This window comes from Amborella trichopoda, chromosome 1 (genome assembly GCF_054954075.1).
Source record: "Amborella trichopoda isolate Santa Cruz 75 chromosome 1, AtrichopodaSantaCruz75HAP2 v2.0, whole genome shotgun sequence".
Taxonomy (NCBI): domain Eukaryota; kingdom Viridiplantae; phylum Streptophyta; class Magnoliopsida; order Amborellales; family Amborellaceae; genus Amborella; species Amborella trichopoda.
Window position 1 is genome coordinate 54056010 of NC_142336.1, and position 19402 is coordinate 54075411.

Sequence of the window (19402 nt, forward strand, 5' to 3'; positions counted from 1 at the left end):
AGAGAGAGAGAGATGTTTTCGATTAACCGAGGGGGAAGACGCACCTGATCGATAATCTGTACGGACTTTGAAGCTGCCCACGAGAAGGGCATTTTGGGCATTTAATAAAAATAGCTCGCGCGGAGAGAGCGGTGTGTGCAGGAAGCGTAGAGTGTCCAAAGAAGAGAGAGAAAGTGTAGTGAGAGAGATGGCCGCGCCAGCGATTCCTACTGCTCTCTCATTCCCGCCTTCCACTCTCCCCCGCAATCACCGCCCCTCTTTCTCTCTCTACCCCCGCTTACACCACATCTCTCTCTCTACCCTCCTCAAACCGTACTCTCTCTCTAGAACCAGAAACTCCCCCACCTCTCTGTACGCCTCTCTAAGCAGTGAAACCCTCGAATCCGAAACCCTAGACGCAACTGTAAGCTTCGACAACCAGACATCGCCTGATTTCACCACCTTCATTGTCAAAGCAAATATTAGAATTGGCCTCCTCCAAGTCATCACTAGGGTTTTCAAAATCCTCGGGCTCACGGTCGAGAAAGCCACTGTTGAATTCCATGGTGGCTTTTTCATTAAGAAGTTTTCTGTAACGAATTCACATGGCCAAAAGATCGAGGAAGAAGAGAGCCTTAAAAAAATTTCAAAGGCTCTTTTGGATGCCATGAATGAGAAAGGGCCAGTGGTGACTGCCCCATCGAGGGGAATTTCAACTAGGAGGGCTCCACCATCGCAGGCTAGAAGAGCTGAGGTTGTGTTCAAATTAATGGATGGGTACCTTAAAAATGATTCAGTTAGTCTTCAAAAGGCCATTCTGGATCATGTTGAATTCACGGTTGCAAGATCTCGATTCAGTTTTGATGATTTTGAGGCTTACCAGGTAAAATTTTGGATACAACTCGAACTTTTCCTTATCGATTAATGTGTCAAACCATGAACAATTTGGATCATGCGCTTGATGAATTATTGTTTCAATGAGTGCATCATTGAAGACTTTTGATTGACTGAAGTTTGGGCGTTGAGTATTGACTATCGAGTGATTTGTTGGTTGATTTAAATTTTTGAGATTTGGTCTTCAAAAGAATGAGTTATTGGGTACCCTTGGGAAGTTAGAAGCTATAAAAAAGACAACTTTGTGGTTAAAAGAGAAGAGGGAACCTTCAGATCTCTCTTCTTTTGAGATTTCTAGCTCTGAGAAAGACCAATAAAAATTACTTGATATAATAATAAAAAATAATAATGACCAAATTGCCCTTATCCAGGAATGAGAACATTGCGCAAACAGAGAGAGATTTGGTAATTTAGCCATATTTAAGTGACTTGAGCCAACCGACGATAAGACTGTTGTTCATGGTTAGCAAATGGAACTACAAAATGGTAAAAATAATTAAGTATTGCAACACAACAAGGGGTATTTTTGTATTTGGGCAAATTTTAAATTATCAAAATATTTAAAGTTCCTATTCATGAGCAGGGGTAATTTGGTCAATTTTTTTTTAATATTTTTAAAAGGTACTTAAATGAAGGGAAATGTTAGCCTAGGTCCATTAGTGCCTCAACGATCCAAATTCAATCTCGACCGATCTGACGGACACGATCTTTTTTTGTATTTGAATTTTAATTTTTTTCTATAAATCTAAATCATGTTAAAATTGTGACATCTATTCTTCTCATCAACACGCATCTAATTAAAATATTAAAAAAATAATTCAAAAATATAAATTGATCAAAATACTTCTGAATTATTTTAGGGGTATTTTGGTCAGCTTATTTTTTACAAAATGTTTTTTTGATATTTTTATTGGATTATAATATTTTTAAAGAACACATGCCTAAAATTTCAAGTGATTTGGATTTATATATAAAAAAAAATTAAACTTTAAATACGAAATGCAATCGTGATCATTGGATCGGCCCAGATTCAATATAGGCCGTTGAGCTTATGTTTAGCTGTAGGCCAGTGGACCTACGTCAGCATTTCCTTTGAATGAAATAAACCTTAAAAAGCTATACTTGTAGTGTTAAATAAGATAATTCGACACCTCTAATAATTTTGTAAGGTAAATTTGTAAATTTGACCAATTAATTATATTTTCCTAATAAAAATAATAATTGCAACATTATTATTATTGCTGTTGATGTTCTTGAAAATTTATTATTATAATCCAATGGATTATGGAAATCCATGGTCCATTGGTCATAACTTTATATGGGCATGATAGATAATGGTTGGAGAGATTGTTACCCACTAGAAAAGTACAGGAAGGCAATATGGTCCCACTTTCACCCCCATCACGTCCATCATCCATATTCAAAAAGGTGACCCAATGAACCATGGTTTTCCATAGTATATTTGTATGGTATGCACTTACCAACAAGAAGAAGTAAAGCATGCCATAAACCATTTATATATGGCGTATACCTTATGGTAAGGGCATCAAACATCACTAGTGGTGCATATGATACACCAAAAATCACCACTATCACAATCCATCATTTCATTGGACAATGATTACCCAATGAATTATGGTTTTCAATAATACATTATATTGTTGAAATTTGCCAATAATAATGATACCGCAACAAGAATAATAATGGACTTGTTTTCTTTTCTGATGGTTTGCCACTTTGCCCATCTTGCTCAGTCAATAATGATAATACAACGACAAACAAGAAAGTATGCCATGAACTTATTGACTATGGTAAATAGTACACCAAAGGGGCATTAACCATCACCAGTGGTCTATGGTTTATAATACAACAAAAGGGCACCCACCATTCTTTTCTGATTACAGACTGTGGACATCAACTGTTGTAGGGCCCATTGGGGCTTCTTTCTTTTTGATGGATGGGGGTCTGCTGGGACGTTTACCCACAGCCTTGATCATCCATTGGAATCCAACACCAAAATTTGATACCATGTATGCTAAAAATGTACAAATGCATAATAGCTATCTAGTTATAAAGCACATGCTTTGTGTGTGTAGTTAAACCATGAGATAGCTAAAATATTAAAAAAATTCCATAGGAGAGAGGGTGAGTCGGTGAGAGAATTTGAAGACATGGCATGGGTTTGGTAGATTAGATAGGATTTAGCAGATTTATTTTGGTGCATTTTAAAAGAGAGTGTGGTATACGCAGGGAAAGAGAGGGCGGTAAATCGTAAGGAAATGTTTCAGGGTTCCATGAATTATTTGATACCCAAAACATGTGGCAATACGCCAATACCATGCTTTATGGCTTTTCTAAGGGCCCCATGCTTTCAGTACATAAGTTTAAGTGATTTCTGTTTAGTGGTCACTTTTACAAAATAGATTGTAAGATATTGCTGGATTAGGCTTCGAGGATTTATCTAGAAATTTCTTATTTTTGGAGAGTGACCATCTAAAGGGGGAAATATAAGAGTTCTAAATAAACAAATTTGGTCACTTTGTTTTAGAGTATTATTTGGTTTCTTAAAATAGATCCTAAAAAATATACTTCAATTAGATTTGGAATATCCAATGGGGATCATGGGGGGGAGCATATATAGAAAGATGTCCTAAAGTCATCCTTTCTTCATATTTCTCTTGCATACTCTCTCTCTGTAGGTCTCCTTGTAGTTTGAATGCCATGTGGTTTACCCTTAATGTCCTTGTTTGTGTGAGCAGATATAGTAGAAATGTGATAATTTGAAATTCCTTTATTCAGTTTTGAAAGTAGCTTTGCAGGTTCATTGAAATAGGTCAGAGACTCTTATCTACTTATTTTGTTTTGAATTTTTGATATATATGTTGTGTTTCTGCACGTATCTGACTCATTTAAGTGCTAGCTTTGTGGAATACTGGGCTATGTATTTCCCTCATCTATTTGGACATCTATATTAACATTTCCCATGTGTAAATATTATAGGCCTTATCTCATAGTGTAAGGGACCGCCTAATTGAACGTTGGCATGATACTCATCAATATGTCAAGAGGAAAGATCCAAAGCGCGTGTACTTCCTCTCATTGGAGTTTCTCATGGGTATTAAAATGAGTATCATTCAATTTTGTTGATATTTACTTTATTATAATGCTAGTTATTTTCAATGATAATCTTTGTCAATTACAATTATTTATTGCACTAGCTGTTGTTGTTTACCTCAGGTTTTTCCATATATTTGATGGGAATTTTGAAATATGTAAACATATTTTCATATTTTAACCCTGTCAAAGTACTACATAAACACATCTGGAAATCGGTTCTTTTTATGGACTCTCTTAGTTTTGTTATACGTCATGGAATGGTGGCCATGTTTTGTATTTACTTGAGTTAGAAGGAAACAGATTCTGGTGATACGGTCTTCGCAAGCTTGTCTTTTATTTTGCATGAATGCATTGAGAGCACAGCTGTATGATTGACTGGTCTCAGAACGGAATTCATGGTGCTTTTTATTTCTATTAATAAGTCTATGTGGTGGATTTGTGTTTCATTTATGTGTCTTACTTCTCCAGTGAAATGCTGGTTATAGATAAAAAAGGAAAATATTATGTGCCTTTGTTTTGCACAATTAAGTTTCATTTTTGAAGAATTGTCTTTCTGAGCTTCGATCATGTCACATTGTTTTGTAATATAACTCGTTTGTAATATGACATGTTATCTACATAAAAAATGGCATAATTTTGATTTTCATGCCACTAGCATGCAGTGCTTATTAGTGTGGCCTTTAGGGTCTTTCAGGTCGATCTTTATCAAATAGTATTATCAATTTGGGCATAAAGGATCAATGTGTAGAGGCCTTGTCCCAACTCGGCTTTGAATTAGAAGTACTGGCAGAGCAGGTAAGGAAATTTTTTTCTCATATTCATAATTGTGAGATTATTTCTTTTCCCCATTGCTATCATGAGTCTTATTGTAGATGGGAGCAGGTACGGATAAATTTTCTCATATTCACAAATTATGTGATTATTTATTTTCCCTATTTCTATCTCAACTTTCTTATTGCACTATGTAAGAACGTGTTTTAATTTTTCTTTTGGTGCATGAATTTTAATTGTTCAGAATGTATTTGTGTTCCATATAGTGATTGGAAATTCTGAAATATAGTTCCCAGTGTCTATTATTATTTTTTGTTTGACATCAATCTTATCAAAGTTGTCTTGATTATGTGCTTCTTGGAAGTATCATATGCATTAGAGCTTTGGAGTATATTGATAACAAATTAATGTTAACGAAATGGAAGAGCCTCACCTTTCTGTACCAGTAATTTATGTGACCAGAGTTTTGCTATGTTAATAATGCACAGGATTGCATAATAGCTATCTTTGTAATGGGGAATATGTTTGTCACCAACTTCTTTTGGTGCCTAGTTAGTCTTCCTTGCATTCCTTCAAGAAATTGACTTCTCTTAGGAGTCACTGTTATTTGATTCCTTTTACCTTTGGGATTGAAAGGAAGGGGATGCTGCTCTTGGTAATGGTGGCCTAGCTCGTCTTTCAGCATGTATTATGGATTCGCTAGCGACATTAGACTTTCCTGCCTGGGGGTATGTTTCTCTCTCTTATTCAAGCCTGGGGAACCTTTCTAGACTATGGCAGCTCATTTTTTCCTGATATTAATTACTCTGTAGAAGTGGCTTTTCTGTAGAACTTCAAATGGTTAATTTCTATACCTTAGAAGGTGTACAGTTGCTTTGGCTGGCCCCATTATGTGAGCATCTTCAGCCTTGTTTCTTTTCAAAAATATTTCAACATAATAATTTCTCTGAACATTTATATTCCAAGAATGGGTCCTCGAAAAAAGAAAAAGAAAATTCTTCGACAGTTCGTAGATATCTCCTAAAGGAAAAGTATACTATATTCCAGTGGTCTATGGGAAAACCACAGTCCAGTGGGGTCATCATTATCGAATAAAACAATGGGGAGAGAGAGAGCAGTGCCACCATAAGATGACCATATTTATCAAAACTCTGTTTAGAACACATTCTTTACAAAAATGCTTATTTTTTAAAAACAGATTTTAAAAGGCATGATTTTCAAAGAAGCTAAAAAAAGCTTGAATTTTTTGAAGAAAAATGAAATATTGCCATATTTTTTCTTTGTTATAAAGGAAAAAGTTTATACAAGGTGTCAACCTGATACTGTAGAAGTAAGGTGCACCTCAAAAATCCACCCAAGAAGGTTGTTCCGAATCCCTACTGTTGATCATCTCATCCTTGAGATGTATGGATATGAGAAAAAGGATTCGAAGAACAAAAAGTAGTGCATCTTGTAATACATTATATAGACCGTCCATTTACAAAAATTTGAAGTGTTTATAGATCTGCTTAATCTACACTGTTTTTGGAGCTTTGAATTTCATAATTGAAGGTGGAAATAGATATTTAAGCCATCATAAAGGTTTTCAGCACCACTATTGTATGTTTTAGCAATATTTAGAGGTGCAGTTTACTTTTATTGTTTAAGGTTGATGCGGTGCCTTATACAAATCGCACCATTTTATATAAAGGGTGTGGTTTTTATAGAGCCTAGGCTCTAAACAATCAAATTAGAGCCTACCTTCAAATAGTGTTGAGAAATATGGTTTCAATATTGAAAATCTTTGTGATAGCCTTAAAATATATTTTCATATTTATTTATAAAGTTTAAAGCTTCAAAAATAGTATAGATTGACCTATCTATAAAAACTTGAAAATCTTGAAAATTGACGGTCAAAAAATGAGTTACAAAATACACTATTTCCAAAAATTGCAATCAATTTTTTTCTCATGTCCATACATCTTGATGTTGAGATGATCAATTTGAAGATATTTGGGCATCAAAACAACCTCTTCTAGTGAAATTTTTGAGGTAGGCTCAAATTTAATTGTTTAGAGCCTCGGTTCTATATAAACTTTGCCCTTATATAAAAGGTTTTCAAAATAATTTTTAAAATTCCTTCAAGTTTATTTCTTTTTTGTTATTTTTATCAAATTAGCCCTTACTCATTGGGATAAAAGGCATTCTTTGGTTGATTACTCACATTGTGAATTAAAATTCTTCATGTTTCTTGGAGGCTAATTTAATAAACTGACCCTTGCACAAGTTTCAAAAAAAAATAAACTGACCCTTGCACATGTTCACACAAATACATATATGCAAATCTTTTTTAACTGTGTTTTTCATTTAATCCCAACAAATCCTTTTTTCTTTTCTTTTTTTCACTCCACAATTTTCTGGTGCTTTGTTTTATTTGACCATTTTCTTGGCCTGGTTTCTTTGGACCAAAACTGAATTAATTGAGTTTTTGGTTTATCAGTATATTGTGTTGCATGTATTGCTGACTATGAGCAGGACATGCCCCCCATTGGTCTGTATTTCTCTTTCTCTCTCTCTCTCTTTTCATTGGATGGTGATTTCCCCAATGGATTATGCTAACTTTCTTCATGTCGATCGGATTATAGTATGCTTTCCTTATGTTAAATGTTGAAAACCTTCAGCTCCATTGCCAATAACTGGATTGGCATTTGCATTCTGTAGTTATGGACTACGATACCAGTATGGATTATTCCGCCAAGTAATATTGGATGGGTTTCAGCATGAGCAGCCTGACTATTGGCTCAACTTTGGTAACCCTTGGGAGATTGAGCGTGTTCATATTTCCTACCCAGTGAAGGTCTCTCCTGCTTCTAACCTTGTTGATTTTCCCGCTATTTTGCAGTGTTTTTTTTTTTTTAAAATAAATAAATAGTTGCTTTTGAAGTCTCTGTATTTAGGTTGCTACAATTTCTTTGAATCCATCTCATGTCTTGGTCTTTTCTAATGGCGGGTGCTTTAGTTCTATGGGACGGTGGAAGAGGAGATTGTTGATGGCAAGAAATTCAAAATCTGGGTTCCTGGAGAAACGGTAAGGCAGTGCGTCTATTCCCCCATATTGGATGAAATATGCTTGCAATTGTTGTAGTTTATCTCAAAAAATATCAGGATGGTGACTGGAACTACTTCATAGATCATGGAGTTCATCTAGAAACTTCAAACGCAAGACAATATACGGAGCAGTCAACTATGTTTCTAATAATATTTAATTCCCAGTTAACCTTTTCTCAAAAAAAAATAAAAATAAAAAAATTCATCCTTCCCCCCTCCTCCCCCCCCTCGCCACCCAAAAAAAAACTCAACCTCCCAGAGGTGTCATTTACCTTTTCACTCATCTAATATTTTGGATACCAGATTGGTGTAATGGTCATTTTAGAAAAAATTAATGGCGTCCAGGCACCCTCTCAATTTCAAGTTTCTGGACCACCCGCATGCTGTATGTAGGTGTTCCAGCTACTATCTTGATATTTTGCTAGTTTATTAATACCACATGCAACTCACATAAGGGAGATCAGAACATTCAAATTTGAACATTTGAATCTTGAGAACTTCAGTAACCATATGTAATAGCTTCAATGTATCTTTTGTTAATGTACATTCTGATGGAATTTATACTATCTTCTGTTTCATTCTGATTCAGCTTGTGTATGGTAGGTGGAAGCTGTTGCCTATGACAACCCTATTCCTGGATATGGGACGCGGAACACCATTAATCTTCGACTTTGGGCTGCCAAACCCAGCGACCAGTATGATATGGTTTGTATAACCCTTTTTTCTTTTGGTAATTGTTTGTTTAACTCCTTGGTATCTATCTGACGATGGAACAATGCAAACTCCATGTGTCTTGAAATTGTGTTGGGATATTCTACTTGCCGAATATTTGATATAAGGATCTTTTCCCAATCATTACTTTATGAGGATATCATGCATGAATTGATTAATGAATTTCTGTCTGTTATGCATGAAGCAATCAATGTGTTCTTTGTGGCTTACTTGTGTGGAATTTGATTGATACTGATTAATTACAGAGAATGTCTTTCGAAATTTGATGTTCATGACAAGGTTGAGTGTTTGTTGGCTGGCTTCCATAATGATTAAATCTAGGAAACAATTAATCAACTGGCTTCAAAGAAAAGTATGCAACTTTGATTGTCAGTTATAAGAGGAAACCTCCCATTGTAGGATGGGAAATAATCAATTGACAGAGTACAGCTCATCTCTGAGAGGGATGTCAAAAGCGTTGGGTCACCATCAAATGGTACGATCCTGGCTTAGTTTGCCAAAGAGGTGGAGGCCCAAGACTGCGGATCCAGCCTGCAAGCCAACTGAAGCAGATAAAACACTTCAGCAGAGGGCTGCTTTTGCTTAACTTGACGGACTGCTACAATGGTCCTTTTCTTTTTCAGCTACATCAAGGAAAAAAAAAGAAAAAACCTAGGGGCAGAAAATCACCCCAAATTCATTTGAGGTGTTTATGTTGGGAAAATGCCCCTTTTTTAATATAATTCATTAATTAACATATCTGGGTATTATACATCCTGTCTGCTCTGCTTGTGTTTTTCTCTCACATTGTTTAGTAGCATACAATTAATTATCTATAGAATTCCATCATCAATTCGCCAGGATAAGACAAAGCTGTTATGGTATTACAACAGGTAGTGGATTACTATGATTGAATTGTTTTCTTCTTGCCAGATGGTATCGACTTTCAATATGCATAGATGTCCACATCATGTCAAATAGCTCTAGTTTCAGGAAATTTGCATTTTTTTAATTTCAATATTTTCTGAATCATTTTTTTCTTGTGTGAAGGACTATCTTATCTTGACTGCTATGTTAAAAAATATAGATACTCTTCCGTGGTATCTTGGAACTTGAAAAATGTTGAATTGTTTTAACTTCTAAGGAACTACTGCTAGCAGGAATCCTTCAATACTGGAGATTACATCAATGCTGTCATCAATAGGCAGAAGGCGGAGACGATAAGCAGTGTTCTGTATCCTGATGATCGTTCTTACCAGGTACATTGCTTGATTTCCCAGGGCAGAAATTCTATTGAGGAAATGCAGTCGGAATCCTTCATTTATGATTGTGTTGGAGAACCTTTTGGAAGCCATGATACCCTATATATAGTTTTTAGCGGTTGTCCCATTCACTAACTTTGCATCACTTAACGAACTTGAACATGACATAGAGCTTGTAAAAGTGGCGCAACAGTCAGACAGTCAAATGCAGTCCTCTAGCAGTATTGCCCTTATATCTTGCCTGTGATTTAATGTGGCCTTTCTTTTTTATTTTTTATTCTTGGAGAAAATTTAATGTGGTCTTTCTTTTTTGATAATTTAGCAGTAGGATTTGAACTTGGCACTTAGCAGTTGCAGAGTCAACATCTTAGGATTTGAACTTGGCACATAGCAGTAGGATTTGAACTTGGCACTTAGCAGGTGTATAGCACTTAGCAGTGGCTATGCACCTCTACACTTCTTTTTGGGCATGAAGTCGTTTTCTCAGAATATCACTTATTGGGTACGTGGTGCGCACTTGAAAACTTGGAGAGAAAATTTATTTAACTGAAAATGAATGAAGACACCAATTGACTAAACATATGCTTTATCCATGTGGTCATTGATAAGATAGTGTTTGGTGTGAAATGCACTTACTACTTACACTGCTCATTGGCACTCTTCGAACGAATCTTTTACATTCTGTGGTGCGTAGTTTTGGTTCTCTCTTGGAATTTTATGTCTACCTCAATAATTAAATGAAGCCCATGAGTGAGAACACCTTTTGCATTGCTATTGGAACAAAAAATTACATATGATTAATTAATGGGATGGGAGGTTTTCAGATGATATTATTTTGTGCTGTATGAAAGGCAGCAGGAAAGGTTGAAACGTAGTGTCCTGCGATTGGTATCTGTAGGTTTGCTGTATAGTCATTGAAATTTTCAATGCTCTGTTCTTCATTGTAGGAACTGTTTACTGTTTAATTCCATTCTATAACTTGTGATTTCGTTCTCATTGTCTAACAGATCTGTGGTTTAAAAATGTATTTTCTGTTTTATGGATTCCTTGGTTTAATTTTTAGTTATGTATTTCTGTATTTTAGGGGAAAGAACTTCGTCTTAAACAACAATACTTCTTTGTCTCAGCATCATTGCAAGACATTGTTCGCAGGTTCAAGGATTTGCATACTAATTTTCAGGAATTCCCTGACAAGGTGTGTTTTGATGGCTTCTTCCGTGATATATGTTCGATATTATTATTTTTATGATTAGTAAAGTAGAAGGGAAATGTGTTACTTAAATCACTTGATTGTTTTTGGGTTTATCTTAAATCCTGTTTGTTTTGTTTCTTTTTAATTTTTATTTTATTTTTTATCACTTGTTTTTCTACTATGCAAACCTTCATGTGGACCTATGCCGGAAGTATAATATGGGTGACAGTAAGAAATGAGTGTCCTACATGTTGCAGGTGGCTTTGCAGCTAAATGATACCCATCCTTCTCTAATGATAGCTGAACTAATGCGGGTTTTGGTTGATGAAGAGCATTTGGATTGGAATGAGGCATGGGGTATTGTGGGCAAAGCGTTTTCCTTCACAACTCACATTGTTGTCCTTGAAGGGCTAGAGAAAATTCCTGTTGACTTACTAGGGAGTCTTCTACCACGGCATTTACAGGTAAGCTTTCCAGGTTCATTGAGCTCCACTTTGTTTATCTCTCTTAACGATTAGTTCATTAGCGCATTATTGAACCCATAACCTGATGCCAGGTTCTTCTGTAATGTTTCTATTGTTGCTAATTGTTGCTTTTAGTAAAGAGATTTATTTATCTTTAAACACACACGCATGCACACACTAACCACTAGGTTGCAGCCCATGAGATGCATGGGCAAAGCATTGAGAAAGATGAAACCAAATGGAATTTTTTATTTTGAAACATATTCAAAGTAAATTTTTGCCAAATAAATATGGATATCTTTCAGAAATTTGCAAAAGTGTTTTGATTCGTATAGGTTCTAATGGAAACAGCCCTTCTATAATTTGTCCTATTTTCATGAAACTGCTTATCTATTAATTTTTGGGATAAAAATGTTCTATTTTTGTAGTTTATTCGGAGGAAAAGCAATTTTTACTACTACCCTAGTTTGTTGAGGATTATGTGGAAGGACTCTATTACCTATATCTATTAGGACTATATGATATTTAGGACCTTATATTTTAGGGTGCTATTATTTGTATCTATTAGGATCTATGAACATTTATGAGATCATAGAATGTGTGTGGGAAAATATGTACCATGATCTATATGCATGCACAGACACACATGCACACGCTTGCATGCACAGACATACATTGAAGGTTGTAAATTGTGGTGCTTGGGGCTAGGCCATCTGGCCTTGCAAATGAATACATTAAGAGCTTTTTTTCCCCTCCCCCCCCCTTTTCCCTTGTGAGTTTCCATATAAACCCAAAGTCTGAAAGTATCCCAAAAGGGTATGGAACGCATTTTTGAAGTACCCGTTTGTCATGGCTTGTATTGCCGCCAAATTTTGGATTTCGCCATAACAAAAAATCCATAATTTCAGATTGTCTGTCCTCATTGCAGTTAGGGCTGGAAATGGGCCTCGGGGCCTGCCTCTAAAAACTAGTGCCTGGGCCACATTTTGTGGTCTGAGGGTTGGGCTAGGATGGGCCACCATGGCCCAAGTGCCGGCCTGGGCCTAGCCAGGGCCAGCCCGACGCTTTCCTTTTTCCCCTTCTTTCGAGTGTATTAGGTCCAGGCCCGGATGGGGCCAGGGTCGGGCCTGGGCTTCAGCTGGCCCTGTAGGGATTAGGGCCCTGCTAAATCCAGTGCGGGCCTGGCCCAAGCCCGCCCCATTGCCAGCCCTAAGATTTATAGTATTTAATGTAGAAATTCCATAAGGTGTCAATTGAACCCAAATATAATCAGAAGAGTACAATACTCAATGCCATGTTATACTAACATGATCTGAAGAATATGCCAAAGGATATCCTTTGTTCTGCTACAATATTTAGTGAATAAATGCAGCAAAATAGGTCAAAAGGCTTGAATCTTAGTAACAATAACGCAATCTTTTTACAAACTAATCTTCTTTACTAAATTTTCACCACAAGTTTATATTTCTATTTAAGGATGCCTTTATTAAATGACTTATTTCGTATGTAAGGTTTTCTTTTAATAAATCTAGCAACCAGAATGGATTTTGTTTTGTTTGGTCAATAGGTAGTACCATGATGGATGATTTTACTTCTAAACATTATCTGGCTGTCTTAGGGTTTTCCTTCATATCATCAGATGTCTAAATTGCAAATTTTGTTTCAGATCATATATGATATAAACTTCCTTTTCGTGGAGGATCTTAAAAAGCGGTTTGGATCTGATTATGATCGTCTTTCTCGGATGTCAATTGTTGAGGAAGGTCCTGTGAAGGTAGCTTGACCATTTCTCACCTCATGAAAAGTATGAGTTCTCATTAATTGTATTATGAAATTGTCGGCATTTTTCTGAAGAAAAGTTTCTGTTGCAAGAAATGTGATGCCTGTCACTAGGTTGAAAGTGTTTGGAATTACCACCAGATGCTATAATATTTTGCTGACTAAAGGATTTGGATTTAGAAATCGTACAAGGGAAAATAAAAGATACAATGATGAACACCATGTTATGTGCTTGTGATATCAAGTAGCCTTTGGAGACCAATATAGTGGTAACATATATCCTTTTCTTTAGCATTGTTTATAATGCCAATTATGTTGTGCACATTTATTGTTCTGCAGTAGGTGAAGGGAGGTCTTAGAGCTGCCCTCTATCTATGTCAGTTTCTTACTGTTGGATGCATCATGAATTGTTCTCACCTTTGGAGACTGTTGTGCCAGACTTGGATTATGACATATTTTTTAAAATAGGCTTTTCTAATTTATTCAAATATGCTAAATATACACATTGTGGGATGGATCATGTGATTGATTCGAGAAAAATTCAAAATGTAATTTAAGATGTTTTTCAACCATTTGGCATAAGTCAGGCCACGAAAATAAATCAAATTGGAATGAGACAAGTATCTCTTTGAATAGGTGCTTCTTTTCCCAAGAAACATCTATAGTCACAGTCTCATAGATCTCTTGGTTCAAACTGGGGAGTGAGGAATGCCTTGGTGTCGGCATGGAATATGAGTTGTCACCAGGAAATATAATGGCATCATTTTAATCAAGAGAGTCAACCTGCCTTGACCTAATGATCTGAATTATACACTGTTTTCTGAAATAGTAGATTCACACCTGGTATGGGTTTTTTCAGTGTAGGCAGACACATTTTGTTTGTTTAGCTTTACTTACTTCAAGAATAGATCACACTTGTTCTGTTCTATTTTTTTCCCTTTTTCCCTTTGGTGATTATATGGTTGACCTTCATTTGCTCATATGTTTCTATTTGTGCGTGTTTTGGTTTTTTTTGTTGTCTTTCTTCGGTATTGTTTGATTTGCAGAATGTTCGGATGGCAAATCTGTCGATTGTTTCTTCCCACACTGTGAATGGTGTCTCCCAAGTACACTCACAAATTTTGAAAACAAAAGTATTCAAGGTACTTTGATGTGTACCTTCGTTTTGTTGGTGTGTACCTTAGATACAGATAGATACACATGTTGAGTTTTCTTATGTCTTATAAATGTTACTTTATTTATTTGCTGATATATTGTACTTATCAAATAGCCTATTCTTTGTTTTAATCAGTTCATTTCATGTTTTGGAGTTGATGAGTTTATTATGTGTAATTTCACTGTGTAGGACTTTTATGAGCTTTGGCCAGAGAAATTTCAGCACAAGACAAATGGGGTTACTCAGGTAGAATAACATCTTCTTTTCATGCATTGATAATGTGATTTTCATTGCAATATTCATAACTATAATATTCATCTACATTTTTAATTGTCAAATAACATACATAGTGATGTGTTCAAGAACTGGTTATGGTCATTGCTGTATAAGTGGAAAAAGGACATTTTTTATCAGACTTAGGATGTCATGTATATTTGTAAGTTTGTGTAGTTGATGAGATTGATGGTTTTCTATGCTGTGGTCCCCTCATCAGCGTCGCTGGATTGTGGGGAGCAACCCTGGCTTATGTGGTCTTATCACAAAATGGCTTGGTACAGAAGCTTGGATTCGGAATGTCGATCTTTTACTGGGTTTGCGGCAACATGCTGCCAATCCTGAGTTGCAAGAAGAATGGAGAATGGTATTTATGTACTTGAAAAATTCTACATCCGGAATTTTTTTTGGGAGCTGCATTTTTTTGTTTCTCTATTGTAAAATTTGTGTCGTTTCCTCTTCATATTTTGTAGATTCGAAGGGTTAATAAAAAAAGGCTTGCTGATTATATAGAAGCAATGAGCGGTGTCAAGGTTTTCTGTTAACTTCCTTTGTGTTTTTTATTTGGCAATAATGTTACTATATCTATTAATATCGTTATCATATGAACATATAATATTAAATGCTTCATTGTTGAAAGTTCTAAAAAATAACCTCTTCACAACATGCAGTCATTCTATTGTATTATTGCATGGCATCACAGGTATGCATCGATGCCATGTTTGATGTACAAGTGAAAAGAATTCACGAATATAAGAGACAACTGCTTAATGTGCTAAGCATCATCCACAGATATGATTGTATAAAGGTCAGTGAAAATCGGCACTTTATTCTTCAAAGTGATTTTCTTTCTTTCTGTTTGAGAAAACCTTAAAGCTCGGGTGTCTGTGGAAAGGAAATATATTAGTTCTTTGCTAATTTTAAGAAGTCCCAGATCATTGAATACCTTCCTTTTATACATTTGTTAAGCACTACAGAAAACCATGCATAATTTGGCTGTATATACCATATTGCCTGTAAATCAATTCTAGTGGTTGATTCTTCTTCCTTACATGTGTTGAATGTGTCTTAAGTTCCATGGAAGTACAAGTTCCACTTCATTTACAGATTCATATTGCAGAACATGAAAAAGGGCGACAGACGAAAGGTTGTACCTCGTGTTTGCCTAATTGGAGGAAAAGCTGCTCCAGGATATGAAATTGCAAAGAAGATTATCAAACTTGTGCATGTTGTTGCTGAAAAGATCAACAACGATCCTGATATTGGAGATCTTTTGAAATTAGTAAGCTGAAGAAATTATTACCATGTGTTTCATTGAATTATTTTTCAATTTTATTTTTTTGGAAATGAACCATCTTCTGCATAAGTTATATTATCACAACCAAGATTAGCTTTGTTTTGTTATTCTTAAATTTTTATTATTGTTTTTCTTGCATGGGTAAGCTGGCTGTAGAACCTAAAACCATCATGCTGCAGCCCCAACATTGTTCTTTTTAAAAAAAATTGATAATGCATGTATGCAAGTGTGCATATATGCACACTTAGGCATGTTTTGGCAATATTTGGGTGAAGGTTACCCTGAATCTGATTTTGTTGATTCACAAATGGTTTATATATTTTTCTGGTGCTATTCTTCTTCCTATTTCACATTTCATCAGGTGTTTTCAGTATTCATCTTCATTGAATCTTCTAAAATGAAGTCTATTTCCTCACTCTTTTCTTTTTTAGGTTTTCATACCAGATTACAATGTATCTGTAGCTGAACTGGTTGTACCTGGAAGTGATCTTTCCCAGCATATCAGGTAAGAAAAGAAAAACATGCCGTCATATGTGGTCGTGCTGATTGTGATTTATCAACCCTCTGCCTATTTATTAGTTGGACTCCAGATTGTACTTTCTTGTATTAAACTTAGGACGGGATCCTAGAGTCTGAGTGCACTTTTGAGAACATAGTCCAATGGGTTATTACCATCCAATGAAATAGATTGTGATGGTTAGAGAGAGGGATCCACCAAAATAGGAAGTAGTAGTCCCCAGTGGTAGGTCCATTCCCTCTGCATCACAATCCATTTCATTGGAGAACGAATTTGATTTTGCATGATTTGTTGAAATATAGGAATGTAAGGATGGATTTTCTGCTATGAATTTCATGGATGGCAGATACATTGATGACGACATATCATCCTCAATAGAATGATGCAAGCATAGTCTATGGTTGGGTTAGCTTAGCTCATAGAGCAGAGGACTGAAAATCCTAGTGTCACGAGTTCAAATCTGGTTCCTGGTATGTGGTTAATGTATTGAAGAGATAATTTTATACAAATTAATCAATATGGAGCGGGATACATGGTCGCATGAATGTCTTCCTCGCCATTAATATGCTTGCTTGCAGTAATCGTGGCTTCGCAGGAGAATCGATGACTGCATCTTTGATGCACTGCTAGTTCACCTGATAAGTATGAATTGGCTAGTTGTAAGAGGCCCCGGTATTCTCATATCGATACTGGTAGGAGAAGAACCTGACTTTGTATTCTTATAAAAGGAAAAAGGAGAGAAAGTAGAACCAATTCAATATGATATGGATCAACCCATTCGTCTTGTGCCAAAGGTCTTGCCATTTCTGGAGGAATTGGAGCTATGTTTCCTTTCCATTTCCTTCAAGAGTTCTTATATGTTTCCATGCCTTTTGTGACCTCCATAAATGAACTCGGTCCTTTTCTTAGGAACACATACAAGATCTTCACTATGAAAAGGATGGTTGTAACCTCACAGTTATTTCTTAGGAACACATGATGGTTGTAACCTCAGCTATTGCTTAGTGACACATTCAAGATTGTCACTGCAAAAAGGATGTTTATAACCTCAGGGTTAATTACTAAATATAACAGAAATACATGTCCTACCAAAAGAGAACTTGTAACTTATGAATTTTAACTTTCTCTAAGACCGTTCAGTACATTGGTTTTATCTGTCAACTTAGATAAAAACTGTTGCATGTATTGCAGCACGGCTGGTCATGAAGCATCTGGGACTAGTAGCATGAAGTTTCTGATGAATGGGTGCCTACTTCTTGCCACTGCTGATGGTTCAACCCTTGAAATCATTGAGGAAATAGGTGAAGATAACTTGGTGAGCCAGCAATCCTTGATTCTTGTTTTATGTCATAGTCGGCATTTGAACTGAGCTCTCTATCATGATCACGTAGTCGCCTTTAGTAATGCTGCCAGATTTTCTCATTCAGTTTGTCTTTGGAGCCAAATTACATGAAGTCCCATCTTTACGGGATAAAGCTCGCGACTTTGAAGTACCTCGACAGTTTGCACGTGTGGTGAGGTATGCTGAAATGAAGTGATCACTTAATTCAATTATTCACTTATTTCTATGGCTTCTCTCTCTCTCTCTCTCTCACTCTCTCTCTCTCACACACACACACATAAAAAATAGATCATAATGTTGGTTTCTTTGGTAATGGAAAGGATGGTTCGAGAGGGTTACTTTGGGTTTGGAGATTACTTCGAGTCTCTGTGCGACTCCATTGAGGGTAATGGTGGTGACTTCTATCTCCTTGGAAATGATTTTATGAGCTATCTGGAAGCACAGGTATCTCTCTCCTGTTATTTTTTTGCCAGTAGCTCTCTTTTTTCCATCTGGATCTATTTGCAAATCTCTGCCTATGGTGTTTGTAGGCAGCGGCAGACAAGACATTTGTCGATCAAGAGAGGTGGACACAAATGAGCATTCTTAGTGCAGCTGGTTCAGGAAGATTTAGCACTGACAGAACAGTTGGGGAGTATGCAGAGAAAACATGGGGGATTACACCTTGCAAGTGTCCTTGAAGAGAGAGAAAGAGAGAGATTATGTTCCAGATAAATGTTTCGGAAAATCCTTTTTCAATGGTAATGCTGTTATTCAAAATGATTTTTTTTTTGTTTCTTTTTGCAAATAATGGGCTCTATGTCGGAAGTTGACAGTGAGAGGCATGGACTGGTTTAGTAGCATATGGAAACTTGCTTTTGATCATGTATTTATTCGTTTCAATAAATAAATTTTATTTTACGTGCAGAGCATTTGGATTTGGAATCTTGAACAATCGTAAAATGCCAAAATTTGTTACCTAAAAAATTCTCAATTTTGATTTTAAATCTTTCGTTGAGAAATATACCCTGATACCACCCCTTGATACTGCTATTACAACTTTCCCTTTAAGCATTATATGTTCATACCATTTTTCTTATTTTTCCACAATCCGAAGTGAACAACTTCGGATTGAAGTCATGAATAACCTTTTTACTATGATGTTGGACCTTCAAGTCCCGAAGTGAACTTCAAATATTTATTTCGGATGTTGAAGATTCGAAGTCTAGACTTTTAAGACTTGGAAGGTCCAAAGTTGTAAATAGATTGTTGACTTGGCATCTTGAGGATTTGAGGTCAAGAGTTTTAAGTTGATTTTTTATTTTTGATCTTGGATATCTGAAAGCAATAATTTCTTTCACACTTTAGACCTTCAAGTTTTGAAATAGGGGTTATTTTAGAAAAACTGAAAAGGAAAAAAAATGTTAAGAGCATAAAATACAAAAAATTGGGGGAAGAACGGTTTTGAATAGCTAGAAGGGTGAACGAAACGTAAATTTCTTGTTTATTTGTTTCGTTGAAACTTGGAAGACATCGAGTCCTCAATACGAATCTAAGCATTCATTTACACCAGGACGAATGT

At 35.9% G+C, this 19402-nt stretch overlaps 1 protein-coding gene across 4 annotated transcripts; it reads left to right on the forward strand.

The window, feature by feature from the left end:
- Window positions 1-133: 133 nt before the first annotated feature.
- On the forward strand, window positions 134-18747 carry LOC18434776 (uncharacterized). 4 transcript variants are annotated; one of them, XM_020667524.2, is made up of 22 exons: window positions 134-862; window positions 3874-3988; window positions 4685-4785; window positions 5398-5489; window positions 7462-7597; window positions 7760-7828; window positions 8452-8553; window positions 9720-9818; window positions 10906-11016; window positions 11271-11477; window positions 13144-13251; window positions 14303-14398; window positions 14602-14658; window positions 14906-15052; window positions 15159-15218; window positions 15389-15493; window positions 15806-15967; window positions 16414-16487; window positions 17691-17814; window positions 17927-18018; window positions 18162-18285; window positions 18372-18747. In XM_020667524.2, exons 1-22 carry the CDS (start codon window positions 188-190, stop codon window positions 18519-18521), a joined length of 3006 nt encoding a protein of 1001 aa, XP_020523183.2. In that variant the 5' UTR covers window positions 134-187; the 3' UTR covers window positions 18522-18747. The 4 variants fall into 4 exon arrangements, with proteins under 4 accessions (XP_020523183.2, XP_088730111.1, XP_088730116.1 ...); XM_088873990.1 differs by lacking the exon at window positions 134-862 and adding an exon at window positions 3487-3706; XM_088873985.1 differs by lacking the exon at window positions 14303-14398.
- Window positions 18748-19402: the final 655 nt, after the last annotated feature.